Source organism: Saccopteryx bilineata, chromosome 2, assembly GCF_036850765.1.
Source record: "Saccopteryx bilineata isolate mSacBil1 chromosome 2, mSacBil1_pri_phased_curated, whole genome shotgun sequence".
Classification (NCBI taxonomy): Eukaryota; Metazoa; Chordata; class Mammalia; order Chiroptera; family Emballonuridae; genus Saccopteryx; species Saccopteryx bilineata.
Window position 1 is genome coordinate 379,027,227 of NC_089491.1, and position 12,594 is coordinate 379,039,820.

Here is a 12,594-nt window from a genome sequence, read left to right on the forward strand (position 1 = left end):
CGCCTCCACTTCTGAAGGTGTCCCCTGCCTGGCCAGCAGGAAGGGGTTAACACGCCCTGCACTTCCTCCTGTGTCCTGTTACTGCTGAGGCAGACCTGCCGGGCCAGCTGAGCAACTTTCCTTCTGAGTGCTGCCTGCCGGCCGGGCATCCAGGAGACTAGCAGACGGAGGCAGAGCAGCCGCCTTTCTGGGGACCCTGCCGCGCCCTTCCGAGGGGTCTACGCCTCCTGGGAGGGGTGGGTCTCCGGAAAGAGGGTCTGTGGTGGATGGCTCTGGGGACACTCCCGAAGCTGTGCCGTCCCCCTGCCGTGCAGGTAGGAGGGTCACTGCAGAGGCTGCTCGTGGTCCCGGGGCTGGGGCCAAGGGAGCCTGCACCAGAGGTAAGCTGGCCCCTCCCTGGCAGCGGCGGTGCCCCAGTGGAAGGTTTAGGGCTGAGTCTCCTCCCAGGTTCCAGGGAAGGGGTGAGGCAGGCAGGATGTGGAGTGGGTTTATGACTGCAAGTGGTCCTCCTGCCCACAACCCCTCCCTCCCTGATACCCCGGCAAGGAGAACTGGGGGGCTTACTCCCCATCCTGAGACGAGCAGCACCTCTGGTGGCATTCTCGACTCACTTCTGCTCCTACCAAGCCCTTTGCCTCAGCCCCCTGCCCCTTTAGCCTCAGGGCAGCCCTCACCCCCCAGAACACAGCTGAAAGAAGCTCAGAGTCGGAGGGCACTCCCTTGTCCCTCCAGCAGCAAGAGTTAGGGCACTGCCACTCTTCCCACTGCTCCCGCGGGACCGCGGGACCTGACAGGGACAGGGGCCAGAGTCCCTCTTAGTGGAGGAGGGGAGGGGGTGTGGGCTGGTGGGGTATGCACAGACTTTGGACAAACTCATCCACGTGACTGACATCTGGGTGCTTTCCATCCCCCTGAACGCCCACTCTGGGGATGCCATCTGCTTCCTCAGCCCTGACAGTCCCCCCCCCCCCCAGTCCTCTGGGCCCCAGGAAGAGTAGCCCCCTCCCTTGGGTCAAGTTCTCCTTGGGACCCTGTGATAGGAGAGAGCTGAGACTTGCCTCCCCCACGCTGGTCCCACCCCCTGCCGGCCCTTCTTTCATTTCCAACCCCACCCAGCAGCAGATTTCCCCCTCTGCCTCCCCTGCCCTCCGGCCTCTCCTGCCCTCTTCCCCCATCGCTGAATTGGCCTCTCAGGCCCTGACTTCTCAATGTCACTCCCTCCACCTGACAGGGTCTGGCTCAAGGTCACTGCAGTAATTCCATACCCGGCTGCCCGGCTGCCGCTGCCGCCGCCACTGCTGCCTTATCGGCTGCTGGGTTTCTGTTTCACTCCCTTTTATTTCTGGGCATATTGTGTTCGATAAAACCCTTTGCTTGTAACACCGCTGGCAGAACTCCCAGCCGCTCCCTCCCGCGTTCCTTCCTCTCTCTCCCCTCCACCCCCCTGCGCTCCCGGGCCTCCTCCTCCCCCTCTGCCTGCCTACCCCGTTCCCTTCCGACTTCAAGTGTTTCTGATCCCTCCCTTCCCCCAGTTCAGGCAGAGGTGTGCAGAGAACGCTCCCCCCTGCCCACCTCCCTGGAGAAAGGTCCGGGCAGAGCTGCCGAGCCCACACGGTGGACCCCTCCCCATCCCCCTGACCTGCAGGAGGGCTAAGTAGAGCTCCTGCAGGAGTCACGATGCCTGACTGGTTCTGCTGGTTTCAGTGGCCGGCACCCAGCACCGGGAGGGGCGGGCTTTGGGGCACAATTACTTCTCATCTTGACTCTCGGCACCCTCCAGCCCACCGGTTAGAGAGGTAGAGACAGGTCTGAGTCACTAGTGAGGGGGAGGGCAGGAGTTAAACAAGTGGTGGCCAGTGGCATCCCCTCAGAAGGCCGGCTGGACAGAAAGACAGCAGACAGAAGGTAGGCAATGCTTCCAGCCAGCACCCTCCATCCCTGCAGGTCACCCCCAGGAAACCCCCGAGTCTGGGAGCAGATCTCCCCGGCACCTGGGCCCTGAAGACAACCACTGAGTCTGGCCAGCCCCTTTGAGATGAGCCCTGTGTTAACAGAGCTGGCAGGAGGGAGAACCCGGTTTAGGGGTGAGGGGTACAGCAAACTCCTCTGATCCCTGCTGAGTCCCAAGGTGGAGCGGAGAGGGGCAGTCTCTGGGTGCGGGTATTGGTGGGGGCTCATTGTTGAAGTAGAGGCTCTACAACAGATCCAGCGAGCACACGCCTGTTTGTGTGTGTTTGTGTGTGTGTGTGTGTGTGTGTGTACCCACTCCTGTGTGTACTCATACCAGAGGAATGGTCATGGCAAACTCCTGTTTGGGTTTCTGGCAGGGCCCGGGAGAACATTCCTGGGTTTGCTTTCAGCAGATGGCCTGGTCCTGTGGCCGTGGGGAGGGCATCCGGCTGGTCCTAATGCCCCTGCAGCCGGTATCAGAGTTCTGCTGTGTGCCCCTAGCCTTGGGGGTTCAGGGACCCCAGATTGGCCTTGCCCTCAGGGAGCTTATGTTCTGGCTGAGAAGGTGGGGCTGAGACAGTAAAGCAATCAGGTGAATTAATTACAAAACCGGTGACACTGATGATAAGTATTGGATTAGTCTTCTGGAGACCTAGCTGTTAGTCCCAGATCTTCCACCTACATGATATCTGACAGCCGGCAGGCCACATGCCCTCTGTGGCCTCGGGTGTTCCTGTGTGCACCACAGAGGTGGTGATGGCCAGGTCTCTCTGAGAGGCAGCCTCTCCCCTGTCGGTGCCCCTTCCCTTCTCACCTGGCCCGGCTCACAGCACTCCCTCTGCGATGGCTCGCTCCACCACTCCCTGCCTTCAGATCTCTGCTCTCAGCTCAGACATCACCTCCTCTAGGCAGTCTCCCCTGGTTTTCCCAGCTTGGGTACTCCTGTGCTCCTCAGCACTCCCACACTGGGCTGTGATTGTCCGTACCCTCTCAATTGGACTTGGGTGGACCAGTACTTGTGCCCTGTGCCTGGCTCAGAGAAGGTCCCAGGAAATAGGTATTAAATGAATCAAACTACCAAATTAACACTATGAGAAGAGAGGAAAGCGAGGACTGAGAAGTCGGAAGGGACAGGTCTTTCACGAAATCCTGGCAGAAAGAGAAGAGGTAACCGAGCAGAAGCTAGGGGAGTAGGCATGCTGGGGGCCATTGCTGTGTCCCTCGGTAAGGCAGGGACTGTAAGGTAGGTCTGCCTGGGTTTATCCTGACTACCCACTTATGAGCTCTGTGATCTTGAACAAATCAGTGAATCCTCCTCTAAGCCTCATTTCCTCCCTCTGTGAACGGAGATAATAACAATAGCATCTCTGTAGTGTGACGGTGGAGATAAATGAGCATGCAAAGCTACTTGTGCCAACTGAATAATAATAAGTAAATTAAGAAAAATAAAAAATGCCTGCTGAAGGCTGTTCCTGGCAGTAGGGATACCCTGGACAGGCCTTAAGAAGGTGACTGAGTGACCAGCGAGGTGGGCCATTGGCCCTGAGTTGCAAACCCTCTCTTCCTCAGACCCATGTGGAACCCAAGGACGCAGCCGCCCTGCTGAGAGCACGGCGGCCTATCCTCGGAAACCGTGACCTCACGACGGTGGCCCTCAGCCCTCCACCTCCGGCTGGGGCGGGGGGCGCCCATTTCCAAGTCCCCAGCCATGACGACCTCAGCGCTGCGGCGCCAGGTGAAGAACATCGTGCACAACTACTCAGAGGCAGAGATCAAGGTGCGCGAAGCCACCAGCAATGACCCCTGGGGTCCGCCCAGCTCGCTTATGTCCGAGATCGCTGACCTGACCTTCAACACGGTGGCCTTCGCGGAGGTCATGGGCATGCTGTGGCGGCGCCTCAATGACAGTGGCAAGAACTGGAGGCACGTCTACAAGGCGCTCACGCTGCTGGACTACCTGCTCAAGACAGGCTCCGAGCGGGTGGCCCATCAGTGCCGTGAGAACCTCTTCACCATCCAGACGCTCAAGGACTTCCAGTACATAGACCGTGACGGCAAAGACCAGGGCGTCAATGTGCGCGAGAAGGTCAAGCAGGTGATGGCCCTGCTCAAGGACGAGGAGCGCCTCCGGCAGGAGAGGACCCACGCCCTCAAGACCAAGGAGCGCATGGCGCTGGAGGGCATGGCCATGGGCAGCGGGCAGCTGGGCTTCAGCCGCCGCCACGGCGAGGACTACAGCCGCTCTCGGGGTTCCCCATCCTCCTACAATTGTGAGTGAGCCCTGGGTGCATGGCTGGGGACAGGGAGGTGACCTGAGTCCCAACCCTGGCTCTACAACCTCAGAGGGATGTCATGAGGATTCAGTGAGATAAGGAATGTAAAGTGTGAGGCAAAATCCTTGTACATAGTAGATGCTCAACAAGTCAGTGTGAACATTAATGTTAGTATACATTTGTTATTACTGTTGTTAATTCACTGGTAGGACGGCAAGAGTTCCCACTCTCCTGCTTGTTCCGGTGGGGGCTTCCCTGACCTGAGTCTTACTCAGAATGGTCTTCCTTTCATAAAGCCTTTGACAGTGCACTGTGGGGTGTGAGAGCTGTGACCCTCATTGGAGCCCCTGACCCTCCCATCCCACTTGACCTCAGGCTGAATGGGGCCCAGATGGAAGAGTCAGGGGGCCTGGGTTCAAATCGTTTTTTAAATCTTTTTTTTTCCCATGGGGGGGGGGTCAAGAGAGATGAGAAGCATCAACTCGTAGTTGTATCACTTTATTGTTACTGATTGCTTCTCATACGTGCCTTGACAGGGGGGTTCCAGCCGAGCCAGTGACCTCTTGCTCAAGCCAGTGACCTTGGGCTCAAGCCAGGGACCTTGGGATCATGCTGGCAACCCTGCGCTCAAGCTGATGACCTCGGGGTTTCAAACCTGGGTCCTCAGTGTCTCAGATTAAGAGGGACAAGCCTTAAGTTGGTGACTTGAGTAGCCAGCGAGGTGGGCCCATTGCCCCTGAGTTGCAAACCCTCTGGGTTCAAATCGTACTGCAAGACCCTGACCAGGCACCCCTTAGAGCTATTTGCAGGTCTGTAAAGGAGGGACTAGAATATTTATGGGGTGGACTGGGGAAACTTACAGAAAGTGCCAAGCACGAGGCCTGGCCCCCTGAGGCCCTTGGCTGCCTGCCGTTCTCTTCCCCTAACTTCCCTCTCTAAGCCTTGGCCTCTTGGAGGGGATGGGATATGAGAGCCCATGGGGCCTGTGTGGTCACAGAAGTCATGATGGTCATTTCAGCTTCCTCCTCATCCCCCCGCTACGCCTCAGACCTGGAGCAGGCCCGGCCCCAGACTTCGGGAGAAGAGGAGCTGCAGCTGCAGCTGGCCCTGGCCATGAGCCGAGAGGAGGCGGAGAAGGTGAGGCCCCCTCCTGAGGCAGCCCAGGAGGCCCCACAGCTGGGCTGGGGATGGCACGGGGAGGGAACAGGAGGAGGAAGGGGAGGCGCCTGCCTGGACTCACCACACCCTGACTCCTAGGCTCCCCCACTCTGGGCCCCAAAGCCCTAGACCTATTCTCAAGGACAGCATAGGACCTGTCTGTGTCCCTGGGACAGTCCTGCAGGGACCACCTTCCTCCTTCCAGTCCTCTCTGGCTTGGTCTGAAAGGACAGTGAGGGGGCAGTGGGTTGGGGGTAGATAAATGTGGTATGGTCCTGTTGCCACCTCATGGAAGGGAGGGGATGAATATGCTGACAGACACATTCCTAGGAGACACAGAGACATGCTCCCCCTGCCCCCAGCCATCAGCTATCCTTTGGGGGGGGGGTCAGGGACAGCCCCTGTGCTGTCATCCTCTCTGCCATCACCTCTGTGGATCCAGGCAGACCAGGTTGGAAGCAGGGCTCGAGGAGACTCAGGGGACCCAGAAGAAAAGGATTGAGTCTCTTGACTTTTAAGCAGCATCTCAGATCTGGACAGGGAGAAGGCCATACCCACACTGCTGTCGAGGTGGGCGTTTCTCTAGCTGTTCAGGGTCCCCATGCAGGGCTATGGGCTATGTTGTCTTCAGGCCCCAGGAGTGGGAGTGCTGGGCCAAGTTCACCCCTCTCTTCCTCCCTCACAGCCGGTCCCCCCGGCCTCCCTCAGGGATGAGGACCTGCAGTTGCAGCTGGCCTTGCGCCTGAGCCGGCAAGAGCACCAGAAGGTAGTGGGCTGAGCCTCCTGTGCTGGTGCTGGTGCTGGTTTTGGTGCTGGTAGAGTGCTAACTAGGCACTAACCAGGCTCCTCACGCTTCGCCCGGTGGTCCTGCTGCTCCTAACCTCTCAGCTGCTTCTCACCCTGCACTTTTCTCGACTCAGCTCAGGTCCCCTCAAGTTCGACCTGGGCTACCCGTGCTGTCCTCACTCCTGTGCCTTCTGCAGGAGGTGAGGTCCTGGCGGGGAGATGACTCCCCGATGGCCAACGGTGCCGGGGCCGCAGGCCACCGTCGGCGGGACAGAGAGCCGGAGAGAGGAGAGAGAAAGGAGGAGGAGAAGCTGAAAACCAGCCAGGTAGGGAGAGCACTGGGGTGCATGGGCTGGCAGAGCCTGGGATATAAACTGAGTTCATATGTGTAAAGAATGTAGAACAGTGCTTGGTATACAGTGAGTATTAATTAAGTGTTTATTCAGTGAAAATGGGGGGGGGGTACAGCAGCCCCGGGTCTGGTTCCATACACATAGGCTGGTGACCAAGCTGACACAGAGTGGGATGCAAAGAATCCTGATCTGAGACCCCTGGAGTTGGATTCTAGGATTTGCTGCCACTTGATGGTTGGGGCACGTCATTGTTTTGGCCTCAAGTTTTCTCTGTACAGTGAGCTTGTTGGATAGTTCCAGCACTGACAGGCTAGGATGATACGGTGGGTGGATCAAGACCGGGGGTGGACTCAGTATATGGTGTGAAAAACATCCCGGGCTCCGCTGCCTATTTTTCAAGAGAAGGGAGTAGATAGCTGCTGGGAACAAGGCCACCCTCCAAAGCTGTCCATGCTACCTTTGGGATGTCTCCGTCCCTTTTTTGCTGGCTCTGTATGTTCACTGTGACCAGTTTCTCTTGGACACTACTTAGCAAGGTAACCTGCCTTACTACTGATGGGCTGAGGAACAGCACACTTGAAGAAGGGGTCAGGCAGGTCTGGGTTCTAGCCCCGCTCTGCTTCTCCTTGGCCGTGTGACTTCAGCCATTTTGTTTCCTCTCTCGGGGACTCAGCCAGCACATCTGTAAAATGGGTACACCACCTTCCCTACCTACTGCACAGGGTTATTAGGAAAATCAGTAAGTACTAAATGGATGAAGAAATATTTCATAAACTGACAGGCACTGTGCAGAGATGAGGAATCATCACTAGATGTTTATGAAACTGATGGAGAGAATAAGCTGAAGTCAGAATGACAGGTCAGGGCCCGCCCTTCCTCTGGGCCTGCCCTCTCCCTGGACCCCGCCCTCCCCCTGGACCCCACCCTCCTCTGAGCCATGGCTGCCTCTCCTCTCCACAGTCCTCCATCCTGGACTTGGCGGACATCTTTGCACCCACCCCAGCTCTGCCCTCCTCACACTGCTCTGCTGACCCATGGGACATCCCAGGTGGGCATACAGGGCTGCAAGAGCCTCCTAGGCTGGCCCCAGAGAGCCCCTTCCTTCTTGGCCACTTGCTGGCACCCTCTTTCCCACAGCTGAGGGCCAATGCACAAGTCACCATGTCTCTGAGCCTCAGCTTCTTCTGTAACATGGTGTCATAGTGAAGAAGGGGGAGCATGTCTGAAGAGCCCAATTCATGAGAAATGATCTCAGAAATGTGCCCTTGTTACCCTGGCTTTCCTGCCCCAGCCAGCCCCTGACTGGGAAGGTGGCCTGAGCTGCCCATGCTGGGAGTCTAGGTTTCTGGGATAGCTTGCTAGATTTGGGCTCCAGCTTGCTGGGTGGTACTGAGTCAGCATCCCAAATCTGTAAAATGGGTCCCTTAGCCTCAAAACTTGGCCTGGGTAACTGGGGAGGCCTTGGACTGGGGGGTACGGGTGAATCTGGGGTCATGTCTGTGCTGTTCCCATTTCAGGTCTCAGGCCCAACACAGAGCCCAGTGGCTCCTCCTGGGGGCCTTCTGCAGACCCCTGGTCTCCGGTCCCCTCAGGAAGTACCCTGTCCAGAAGCCAGCCATGGGACCTGACCCCTACCCTCTCCTCCTCTGAGCCCTGGGGCCGGACCCCAGTGCTGCCGGCTGGAGCCCCAACTACAGACCCCTGGGCACAGAACTCCTCCAACCACAAACTCCCCAACACTGGGGCTGATCCTTGGGGGGCCTTGGTGGAAACTTCCAGCACATCTGGTAAGTGAAGGGACAGAGGGCATGGGTGAAGGGCTGGTGGACTTTTAACCCCTCCCTCCAGGGCCAAGGCACACTAGATCCCGTCTCCTTTAGGAGGGCGGCTTGCCTGGAAAGAGGTCAGTCCAGTGCCTGCTCTTTTTGCCAACCCATCTCATCTCTCTTTCCTCCCTTGGCTAGGTCTAGGTGTTACCTCAACCTTTGACCCATTTGCCAAACCTCCAGCATCCACAGAGACCAAGGAGAGGCTGGAGGGTGCCCAGGCTCTGCCCTCTGAGAAGCCCAGCAGTCCTGCGGGTAAGCGGGAGGCTCTGAGGAATGGGGGCCCCTCCAGAGCTGGCCTCTGCCCTCTTCCTCCTTCAGGGTGATCAATCCCTCTCCGTACTCATTTGTGTTTCAGAGCTGGACCTGTTTGGAGACCCCATTCCCAGTTCCAAGCAAAATGGTACCAAGGAGCCAGATGCCTTTGACCTGGTTGTCGTGGGGGATGCCCTAACCCAGCCCAGCAAGGAGGCCCGAGCTCGCACTCCTGAGTCCTTCCTGGGCCCCTCAGCCTCCTCTTTGGTCAACCTTGACTCCTTGGTCAAGGCACCCCAGCCTGCAAAGACCCGGAACCCCTTCCTGACAGGTAGGACACCTCCTGCCAGGTTTCAACACTGCAGCGCCCCCTTCTTCCCTATTTCCAAAACCCCAGATCTTGTCCGCCTCCTAGTTTAGGGCTATTTCCCTAACCCACTCCAATACCCCCGTCTCGTTCTGCAGATCTCTGCGCTCCATCCCCCACCAACCCGTTTGGAGGGGGCGAACAGGGCAGGCCGACCCTGAACCAGATGCGAACCGGGTCGCCGGCGCTGGGCCTGGCGGCCGGAAGGCCGATCGGGGCGCCCTTGAGCTCCATGACCTACAGCGCCTCCCTGCCCCTCCCACTCAGCAGCGTGCCGGCCGGCGTGGCCCTCCCCGGCTCAGTCAGCGTCTTCCCGCGGGCCGGCGCCTTCACGCCGCCACCCGCGAGCCTGCCGCCACCACTGCTGCCCACGTCGGACTCAGCCGGGCCGCTCCATCCCACCCCGCAGGCCGGCACCAACCCCTTCCTCTGAGCACGATCGGCCCCGGCTGCTGGGCGCGAGCTTCAGACCCCGCCCCCAACACGGACAGCGCCGGGCCCCGCCCCCGATCTTGGGGAGAGGCGGAGCTTCCACCCAGAACCTGCCCCGGGAAGCCGAGAACCGCTGAGACTCCCCGCCCGCCTGAGGACAGTGCTGACCCAGGTCCTGGCCGGAGAATCTTCTCAGTCCGGAAGCTAAAGACAACTGCCTGAGGGTGGACAGTCACGCTCTCGTAATAAAGACTGGAACCCACGGTCCCAGCTCTCACCAAGTAGACTTTTTGCGGGGCGTGGAGGTCTGGACCACAGTGTGAATCACCTGCTCCACCATGTGGGGGGCACACAAAACGCTCCTACTTCCCGCACAGCCCTCTCCCCCTGGCACCTTTGCTTCCAGATGTTCCCTGGGCACTCACTCGTTTGATCATTTTCATTCATTTATCACACATAGTCGCTGGGATGATCTTATAGCAAAGGAACCCATTTATTGAGCACTTATGTGCTAAGCACTTTAGACAGATTACTTCACTGCAGCCTTGCAACAGCCCTCTGAGGTAGATAACATTACTCCTACTCAGGACTGGCTATGTAATTTGTGGGGCCCAGTGCAAAATGAAAACGTGGAGTCCCTTGTTGAAAACTAGCTTAAGAATTTCAAGATGGGGGCAGCAGAACACTAAAACCAAGTGCAAAACCCATCTCATAGGTGAGGAAACTGAGGCTCAGAGAGGTTAAATGGTATGCTCAAAGTCACAAAGCTAGCATGGAGTGGTCCTGGAATTCAGCGTCAGACAGTTTGACTTCACAGGCTTTGAGATTGCAGGCCGCTCAGCAGGTTTAATTCACAAATATTGGCTGTCTGCTGAGAAGAGGGTGCAGGGCTTTCCTGGGAGGAGCAGAGACTTGCCAAGCCCACAGCCTCCAGGAGCTCAGAACTCAGTGGCGCTGGCAAGCCAGGTATGGAAGCCCCCATGTTCCTTTGTTTTACTTAATCCTGGCTCTGCCTTCTTCTCCTTTCCCAGGGCTGGCAATAAACTCCATCTCAGCCATGCAAGAGGAGCCTGAAGGCCTATGGGGATCTGGGAAACCAGGGAGAGGGGGAGGGCCTGGCACCTCACCCTGGGGACACCATGGTCGCACTCCCTCCTTCCCTACTCAATGCTCTCTGATCACTGGACCATCAGACACTGATGTGTCCTCAGCACTCAGGGTCTGGCCCTGCGGGCAGCCTCCGGCCAGCCCCACCCCTCTGGGGCACTGGGCAAAGATGGCCTTCTATAGGCCAAAAACACCAAAATTGGCAGCGGCTGACACACACAATGCCGCTCTCCTTCCTAAGGCTGGGGTGGGGCACGGAGCAGCTCTGTTGTTTTGGAGGGAGTCCCACCTTGGCCGTTGAAGGCAGGATGGACAAGAGCACCTACTTAGGAGTCAGATGGACAGAGTTCAAAACTCTGCTCCAAGGTTTGCACTTAATAATATAATCACTTAGTAATAAGTGGTTATGCTGCCTGGCCTTGAGTAAACTACTTAACCTCTGTATGACTCTGCCTCTGTTTCCTGTCAAATGGGAACAAGAGTTCCTTCCTCAAGAGGTTGCTGTGTGGCTCTTCCCAGGTCCCTGTCCATTCAGTCCTAGGTTCACTCTCTTCTAACCAGGAAGATGAACCTGCCATCCCCCCTCATTCCTGGTTTGCCAGGCAGTGCCCAGAGTCCAACCCCCGTCTTATCTTCTGCCAAACACACATAGATCTTCGTCCTCGGTCACTGACCACCCTTCACTCCTCCACTACTTGGGCTCTCCTCTCCTAAGCTGGTTGTCATGTGGTCACTGCTCCCCTGACCCTTTCCCCCAAGGGGTGCTCTTTTGATTCCACAAAGAAGATGTTGGCACCCTTGCTCCCCATAGCTGCTTCCAGTAGGTCTTCCTCCTGTAAGACCCCTCCCTCCTGAAGGCTAGAGCCAGCAGACCGTCCCCGCCTCCTCCCTGCCTGGGGCTTTGTTCTACCTCATTCTTGCCATGCTTCAGTCTTGGCTCACAGTCTTCTACTCACCCAGGCCTTGCTCCATCCCATGTGACTTTATTGTCCAACTGGATGACCTTGCCGCCTTATGATGTCTCAGCAACTCTTACCCATGCTCACACACGGGAGTTGTCATCACCCCAAATTCCTCCACATTCAAAGCAGGCTACCTGTTCTCTGATCTTAACCTCATTCCTCCCAGGGAGCACCCAGCTGACCCTCTGGCTGTCAACTCTTGTCGTTCTAGCTTTTGAGAGATTTCTCTTCTCTATATCGTCAATCGCCTTCCCTACACCAAATCCTCCCCCTTGGTATTTGTCATAATTAGCCTAATCTATTTGGAAAGTGTCTTTCCCCTTGCTTCACGTGTCCATCCTATGTCTCCTTCCTTTCCCCTCCCTCCTCAACCCACTCCGTCAGCCTCTGCTGTCAGCCCCACCTCACAGGGGCACCGTCTGCTAAGCCCACCATGATCTCCATGTTGCTAAAGCCACTGGACCTTTTTCTGTCCCATCCCAGCTGACTTCTCTGGAGTCTGACCATTTGGACCCTCCCTCCTTATAGCTCTCTGTCCCACTGCCTCTGGGATGGCACCCTGTCCTGGTTTTCCCTTGACACTCTGGCCATTTCCCATCTTGCCTTTCATGGATACACCCCTGAGTCCCACAAGCCCCACCTAAACCACTTCTCTCCTCTCGCTGCGCTCTTCCTGGACAATCTGTCCCGTGCCTGCACTGTCCCCACACCGAACACCTCGATTCCTCTCACCCACCAACCTCTCCTCTGCATTCCAGAGCCTTGTTGTGTCTACATGTACGTTTCAAGAGCACCTCAAGTCAATATGTCCAAAACTGACCTCACAAACCACCACCCAAGCCTCTCCCTTCACCCCCTCATCAGCAATGGACCCACCACCCAGCACAAGCCCCGCTCTGAAAATCACTCCTGACACCTTCTTCTCCTTCACCACCAACCCTGACAATCTTTCCTCCTATACAGGCATCTCTTTCTATCTCCACCTCCATCTGGTGCAGACTTCGCCACCTCCCCTGGTCCTGTTATGGCCTCCTAACCACTCCTGCTGCCCCGCTTGCCCCCTTCCAGTCCATTCTCCACTGGGAAGCCTTCAACGGCTTTCTTCTGTTCTCATCAATAACCAAA

The 12,594-nt window shown here is 57.3% G+C and overlaps 1 protein-coding gene across 4 annotated transcripts; it reads left to right on the forward strand.

Moving 5' to 3' along the window:
- Positions 1–91: 91 nt before the first annotated feature.
- EPN3 (epsin 3) lies at positions 92–10,681 on the forward strand. Of its 4 annotated transcripts, none has more exons than XM_066263950.1 (10): positions 92–380; positions 3,520–4,220; positions 5,272–5,360; positions 6,067–6,147; positions 6,365–6,493; positions 7,481–7,568; positions 8,038–8,307; positions 8,485–8,601; positions 8,705–8,932; positions 9,067–10,681. In XM_066263950.1, the coding sequence occupies exons 2-10, from the start codon at positions 3,659–3,661 to the stop codon at positions 9,399–9,401; spliced, it is 1,899 nt and encodes a 632-aa protein (XP_066120047.1). In that variant the 5' UTR covers positions 92–380; positions 3,520–3,658; the 3' UTR covers positions 9,402–10,681. The 4 variants fall into 4 exon arrangements, with proteins under 4 accessions (XP_066120047.1, XP_066120043.1, XP_066120046.1 ...); XM_066263946.1 differs by having other exon boundaries at positions 93–380; positions 5,242–5,360; XM_066263949.1 differs by having other exon boundaries at positions 93–314; positions 5,242–5,360.
- The last annotated feature ends 1,913 nt before the right edge of the window (positions 10,682–12,594 follow it).

Coding starts and splice junctions, on each gene's coding strand:
- EPN3 (XM_066263946.1), top strand. CDS start 3,659: ATGACGACCTCAGCGCTGCGGCGCCAGGTGAAGAACATCGTGCACAAC. Junction 5,361..6,066: donor GCCGAGAGGAGGCGGAGAAG/GTGAGGCCCCCT, acceptor CCTCCCTCACAG/CCGGTCCCCCCGGCCTCCCT. Junction 6,494..7,480: donor AGAAGCTGAAAACCAGCCAG/GTAGGGAGAGCA, acceptor TCCTCTCCACAG/TCCTCCATCCTGGACTTGGC.